The sequence below is a fragment of the Cannabis sativa genome, chromosome 6 (assembly GCF_029168945.1).
Source record: "Cannabis sativa cultivar Pink pepper isolate KNU-18-1 chromosome 6, ASM2916894v1, whole genome shotgun sequence".
Classification (NCBI taxonomy): domain Eukaryota; kingdom Viridiplantae; phylum Streptophyta; class Magnoliopsida; order Rosales; family Cannabaceae; genus Cannabis; species Cannabis sativa.
Window position 1 is genome coordinate 16,691,662 of NC_083606.1, and position 7,658 is coordinate 16,699,319.

Genomic DNA, 7,658 nt, shown 5'->3' on the forward strand with positions numbered 1-7,658 from the left:
TGTAAGGCGTTGTTTGCTGAGGTTGGTAATATCTCTTTAAGTTTTGTGAAGCGATCTGCTAATAGGGTTGCGCGTTGTTTGGCGTGATCCTCTCTTGTTGAGGTTGATCGTGTTTTTAATAGTCTTTATTTACCTATTGTAATTTCATCCTTGGTTTTGGATGATTTGAATTAATGAAGTTACCATTATTATTTAAAAAAGTAATAATAATAATGAATCGTGATTCGTGAGTGATAGTCACCTTTCAAATTGAGAGCGATCATGACCATGTACGAAAAAGAACTAGTCTAGGAGGAAAGCTTCAACTTTGGTTGGTATTGCTCATTATTGCTTTCCTATTCCACCATTATATATATTTAGAATCACAGAAGTAGATAGAGTAAAAACATAGATAAAATCAAAATGGGAGAAAGTTGCGCACTTACCATAGCTCTTCTGAAAATCAACAACTGGAGTGTTTACTGTGTAATAATAATAGGTTATTAAAGAGTGTTCAAATTAATCAAAACAACAATTATAAATTAATATATTTTTTAATTGTTTTATATTAAAGAAATACAAAGAATGAAATTTGAAAACTAAGATAACTGTCATGTCATCAGGTAATAGATAAAAACAAAAAATATTAATTTTAAAAAAATTATTAATAACTATAAATATCATCCATTTGATCAAATCTAATGGTCAATAATTAAATAATCATTCATGGGTAATACTCATTAAGAGCACACCCGTTATATATATCTTTATATATTAAAAGTGCCTATCTAACGGCAATTCTTGGTTTAACGGGAATTCTTGGTTTAACGATTCTTTTATTTTTTTTAATGCCAAAAAATAATTTTTTATTTTTTTTAAACGGGTTCTTTTAACGCCGTTAACTTTTTTCTTATAAAAATATATATATATAAAAAAAAAATTCATCTCAATCGTTTCTTAGCCAGGTCTTTCTTTTACCCTATTTCCCTATTTATAAAACACGCATTTGGGGATTCTGATTTCTCTCCCGCTGGTACCTTCACGGCTCGATTGAAGACTTGGAATCATGGTGGTCAGGTGTGTTTGCTCTTTTCATTCCAAGTTGTTTTGATGAGAAAATTCACGCAAAATAAGTTACCAGTAAGAGGTATTTGGTTTAAATTTTATGTTTCTGATTGAATTTCGGTATGATTGAAATGGGTATATTGTTAAACTAATGAACGAGTTCAAAATTTTGATTTTGATTTGAATTTTAGTTTTGCTTATTTGGTAATATTCAAAAGAGAGTTAAACGTTAAACAATTTGCTCGACAGGAGAATTTGTAGATGAATAATGGTGGATGCTTCTGTTTATATCTGATCCATTTGCCAATTTACAGTAGAAACAATAGCAGAATCCTTGTTAAGGATTCATACTCAAAATGAATGGTTCTTTTCTAACATTACTTGTATCTATAGTGCTCCAGCTTTTGTGGGCATCAAATTGTTGTTTGTTCCCACAAGGTTGTAAGCGTTTTGCACGATATACTATTTATTTTTCAGCATTTATTTCAAATCCACTCTCCATTCCATGTTTCTGAGTTTCTCTTGTTACTAAGTGAAAAATGTTGAGGTGAATGCCTATTGGCTGACTGTCGGGTTAAATTTTTGACTTTATTGTAACAGACTTTAACAAAGCTGCGATTTTCGAGGAATGCATTTTTTGCAGAGGAGAAGGAAAAGTTTTCGGTGATTTAAATTTCTTATGAACTTTCTTTCTTGGGGTTTTTCTTAATTAAGAAGTTTTAACCATACTCATACTAATCTTTTCAGAAGCTCTTGCAAGAAGATGATTTTTATACGATAAGATTGCCATCAAATGTTTTGAGTCCTCCTGGGAGGGAATTTGTTATTTCATCAGTGAAAGCGGTGAGGGCTCTTGCATTATTAGATGGTCTTTGTTTTGCATGTTGATCGTATACTATAATACTTAATTGCAATTTGTTGGCAAGATTTTTTTTCAACCAAGCCATCTGGCCATGCTAAAATGATTGTTATGTTATAACTTCATATCATTAATGACAATATTTATGTATTTCAGAGATGTCTTCCACGAGATGGCTTGGATGAGCATATTGTTATCAACACTGTAAGTTTCAATCTTACCGGTGTCTTCTAAATTCTCTCTTTATTTCTCTCCTGTTTAGGCACAGTTAGATTCATGTCAACTTCTTCATTACATATGACATTGTGCAAAATTGAAATTAAAACAGATTCTATGTTTCATTGCCAAAAAGATGTTGCTACGTGATTCACGTGCATCAGAAAAGATAGATAACATCCAACTAGCACTGCAATAAGTTCCATTTTTTTTTCTTCTAAGGATATATGTTTTGTGATCATTGAGTAATCTTTACATTATCCTTCTTTTGCAGGACGGTGTCAATATCTTGGGTGTTACTTATGGGTCCCCTGGGGCATGCCCATATCCTCGACAGTTGAAACTTGTAAGTACACATTTTGGTATTGTTGATTGATAAAAGACAATAGATAAATATAAGACCTTTATGAAGAAAAAGGATGGTGTCTTTTCTTATAACTAAATTATAACTAAAGATAAAATGGGTGTTGATTACTATAACATATTGAAGGTGAATAGGAACGCCACAGATGATGATTTGAAGAAAGCTTACAGGAGATTGGCCATGAAATGGCACCCTGATAAGAATCGTAATAACAAAAAGGAAGCCGAAGCTACATTTAAGCAGATCTCTGAGGCTTATGAGGCAAGTTCTTTTCTTTTGTTCATTGATGTTTGTTTAAGCTTCTTGAGTTCATTTTAATTGATGGGTTTTGCTCTTTTTTTGTATTATTGGAATTATATTGTTTGATATTGGGATATGAGATCATAGTTCATGATTCCTTATGTTAAAACTTCATGGGTTATTTTGTATTGTTTTAACTTCAAAAGTAATAATTGGGATATGAGGTAAGTTTGTTTTGCCATTGGGATTGAGACTTTTCTGTTGTTTTGTTCTTAAGATTTGGATGCTATTGGGATTTTCATGGTGGTATTCTTTGTTAGATAGAACAGAATGATGTAAACAGGTTTATGTAGATTTTTCTATAAAGGGCATGAGCTTGCTTGTTTCATTTACACATTATATGAATGAATGTATTGGCTATAAAATTCATATTTCATTTAAGCTTGTTGTGTTTAGGAATGAAAAATGTGAATTTGATGACTTCAGGTATTGAGTGATCCTCATAAGAAACAAATTTATGATCAATATGGTGAAGAAGGATTAAAGGACATGCCACCACCAGGAACTTCTGGATCTCCATTTGGAAATGGAGGTTGCTCAAATGGGTTTAATCAAAGGAATGCAGAGGACATCTTTGCAGAGTTCTTTGGAAGTAGTCCTTTTAGTTTTGGTTCATCAGGACCAGGGAGATCTATGAGGTTTCAGTCAGATGTAGGAGGAGGAAATTTTGGTGGATTCGGTGGTGGTGAAAATATTTTCCGGTCATATAGTGAAGGTCTTGTTCCAAAGAAACCACCAGCTGTGGAGAGCAAATTGCCTTGCAGCCTTGAGGAACTATATTCTGGCTCAACTAGGAAAATGAAAATCTCAAGAACTGTAGCATGTGCCAATGGGTATGTATTTTTCTAAATGACTCCTCTCTTTGATAAAATCTTTGAATATCATATCTAGCTAAGTGTCATATAGAAAACATTAGTCATTTGGCTAGGCTTCTGCTTCTGTTTATAGCTTCTTAGGAAGCTCTTCCAGAAAGCTATTAGTCCCTGGTTGGCATGTATTGGGGAATTCTTGCTTTCTAAATTGTGCTTTTTTCAAAATGCTGTAAACATATTTATTTTACTTGAAATCTTGCAGTTCACAGAAAAAGGGCAAATTTTTGTCACAGTTCATCTTGTTGAGGAGGTAATTGAGTAATTGACTCGATAGATGTTGAGACTGAAACCTCATCAAAGAACACTTTTATTGCAATTTTTCTAGGATTTTCAATTGCGTGGGTACTGATTTTGCTGCCCTTTTATATTTTAAAGTTATTTGTTTTGTGAAAAAAATAGTAATAATAATAATTTGTTTATATATGTGTAAGTATATTTGTGGGTTTGTTTAAATTGTATAATATTTTTTGTAAGTATATATGTGTAAGTATTTTTGTGTAAGTATTTTTGTGGGTTTGAGTTGAATTTACATAATTTTTTAATTACTTTTATTTGGCATTTTTTTTACAGGTACCCTCATAACATAACTTCTCTCTGGTAATTCCAGTGAAATAGAAACTCGCAGCTGTTTGTGTACACCACAAAATTGTATAATATGGCAATCGAGACCGATGGAACAAATGGCTCTCTTATTTTGCTGAAGCAAGGAGCTGAAGCTGTGAGTAGTAAATTGATGAAAATACTTATAGTTTGTTTAAAGAACTATGTAAAATGAGATCCAAATACATGTCATGATGCTTGGCTTCTTTTCACACGTTTAGTGAATATTAACACTGGCAATTTATTGTTATTTTCTGTTGTTTTTTTTTTTGTTTAAATATGAATTTGAATTAAAGTAATATACGTGTATATTAAATAAATATAAATATACATGTGTTTCCTATTTAAAAGTTATTTGAATGTTATTCAAATTATTGTTATTTTTTTTATTTTTTTTTTAAGAAACTGAATATTTTTAGTTATGCTCATAAATATCATCATGAAATAAGGAAGCAGTTTTAATTTGAAAATTGTTAATTTTTTGAATTTGAACTTGGGGATGTGATATTAGGTTAATCATACCTAATATCTCTGCCGGCTCATCTCTTCTTCTCCTCTCTCCATAGATTTGCTCTCAGGTCTCAATTCCATCTCACTGTAATGCAATTTTTAATAATCTCACTTTCATATTTATAATGTTTAGATTTAATTAACTAACACTAACACTCTCTTTCTTTATCATCGTCTTCTCCTCTTCTTTCTCAATCAAGGTCAATCCTGAAGCCTCCACTCCAATTTACTCGCTCCGTGGCCTCGACAACTTCAAGTTCTTCTCATTGTCTTTCTACTGGTACAGGTAAGAGTACTCTGTCTTCATTGTCTTTTTACTTCTCAACATCTTATCGTCTTTTTACTCTATTCTCAAATTTACTGGTACGGTAAGCACATTATAACTAATTTAATATTTGAACTTCTTGCATATTCATACTAACCGTTACATATTCTGTATAAATTATTAGTGCAAGGACATATGTACAACTCGACGATGGTACAGAGTTGTTAGATGCTGTGATGTTCGGTGATGTTGCAGAAAACATATTCTCATGTACTGCAGTTCAATTAAGATCATATTCGGACGAGGTAACTATAAAAAAATAAATATGTAAAATTTATACATTTTCGTACATAGAAATACATTAAAACTTATAACTAATCATTTTTTTTTCTTCAGAAACATAAGTTGTTTGTCCAAAAACTACAAGACAATTATCAGCCAAAAAATGGAGAATTCAGTTGTACGTAGATGCAAACCGAACAATGAGTTCAAAGTACAATCAGTTCACCATTCAAGCAGTTGAACCAATGGAAGATTAGGCAGAAGTTTACCTAAAACTAACATTTACGTGCCTCGGCACGTAGCTCCTACCTAGTATATATATATATATCAATATCAGTATATTAAGTTCACTAATATTTATATTTTTTTTTCAGTGCAACAATAGAAAGGAGAATTACACAAATGAAGAAATTGATATGAAATTCAAGTGGAGTGGGTCGATAAATTCATAGAATTGATTTGATATTTTATCATATTTTTTATTTATTTTTATTTGAACAAATGAGTGAGACTATATTTCTTAATTATTTAATTTATATATTATTATTTTATTTTGTTTGTTTACATTAATATTTTAGTTTATCTTTTTCCTCTTGTAAATTATTTATTAATACTCTTTAGAGATTTTAATAAGGCAATGATATAAATTTATTTTGTGAAAAAATTATAACTCTACTCTTTAAAATCTTTGATTTTAAAATAATATTTGGTAATGTTGTTTGTAGAGGTGTGCATAAACGGATCCAATCTAATGAGAACCGACCGATCCAATTATAACCGACCGCCAAATATTGCATATCCAATTGTGATCGGATTGGATTTGATATTATTTTTAAATATCCAATTGGATTGGATCGGATGGTGGATGTGGTGTCTAAAATTTCAATACATCTAACATTCAATTGAACTAGTTAGTATTTTCATTTAGTTTGGATGAGTAATTAGATTTTTCATTGTTATACGTCAAATCTATATGTATATATGAAAATTAATATTAAAATTTTACTCTTTTTTTCTTGAATTGGATGGATCCAATCCAATCCAATACACATTGGACCTAAAATATTGGATGGATCCGATCTAATCCAAAAAAGACTAGGTTTAAAATATTAGATAAACCTAAATTAAACCAATAAATATATATAAAATACATCGAATGGATAGAACCGATCTAATCCAGCATCCAATGGATTCTGGATCGATTGGATGACTGAAATTAATTGGATCAGATCGGATGGTAAAATCTAACATCCAATATATGATTTGATCAGATCTAAATAGGTCTAAAATTATTGAATGTGATCCAACGAACACCCCTAGCTGTTTGTATTAGGTGCCAACTTTATTATAATTAATATTAAATTTTTTAAGGACACATGGAAAATCTTGTAAATTTACTCTTATTTATTTATGTTCAACTTAGAGTTATTATTTATTTTATTTTATTCACCAAATTAATTATTTTAGGTAATAAATACAATATATGATAAGAAAAAAATATAAAACAAATTCACTAAAATTAATAACAAAATTATATAAATAAGTTAAGTTCTGAAGAAAATATTAGGAATAATATTTATGTTTTGATAAAAAAAAACAAAAAAACTTAATTATTTACTGTATTTTCTAATATTTAGTATAAAAATATTACAAATAATAATTATATGTTTACTACAATGAATTAGTAACAAATATTATTTTTTTATTAAATATTGAAGAGAAAAGTGCCAAATAATTTTTATACAAGAGAAAATAATAGTTGAGTATTGATTGTGAGAAGATATATTTTTACTAAAAATAATATAGCAAAATGCCTATATCTAAAAATTCATAATTTCTTATAAAAAAAAATGGTAGTAAAAATTGGTAGTTGAAAATATTATTTTGCTACTGAATACAATTGGTAGCTAAAAAATAAAAGATCTTTTGCCACTAAAAAAATTGTAGTCAAATTGGTAGCTAAATACAAATATTTTGCTACTAAAACTCATTAGTAGCTAAAAAGAACATTTGCCTACTAATTAATTTGGCAGCAGAAATATTTTGTCTTATTTGCTTTGTATTGACTACTAAAAACTTTTGTTACTAATTTGGTAGCAAAAGGCTATTATTTGCTACCAATAAAATTTGGTAGTTGAAAATATAGTAAAAATAATAATAAAATAAAATGTTTAACTGATATTTGTTTATCAGTTATTAGATATATTTATATTTGAATTACAATTCTGAATTTAAATTAAATTATTTTCTTTTTTTTAAAGGATTAATTAAAAGATTTTATTACGGTAATAAGAGAGAAAATAAGAATTGATTTTTCACTTCCTCATTCTCTCTATTCTCACACCA

General features: G+C 29.3%; 1 protein-coding gene across 1 annotated transcript; it reads left to right on the forward strand.

Annotated features, from left to right (window-relative positions):
- Nucleotides 1-913: 913 nt before the first annotated feature.
- Nucleotides 914-4,200, forward strand: LOC115694991 (uncharacterized). The gene is made up of 8 exons (XM_061117130.1): nt 914-1,056; nt 1,645-1,707; nt 1,792-1,887; nt 2,060-2,107; nt 2,394-2,465; nt 2,610-2,744; nt 3,210-3,616; nt 3,858-4,200. The coding sequence occupies exons 6-8, from the start codon at nt 2,664-2,666 to the stop codon at nt 3,907-3,909; spliced, it is 540 nt and encodes a 179-aa protein (XP_060973113.1). The 5' UTR covers nt 914-1,056; nt 1,645-1,707; nt 1,792-1,887; nt 2,060-2,107; nt 2,394-2,465; nt 2,610-2,663; the 3' UTR covers nt 3,910-4,200.
- Nucleotides 4,201-7,658: the final 3,458 nt, after the last annotated feature.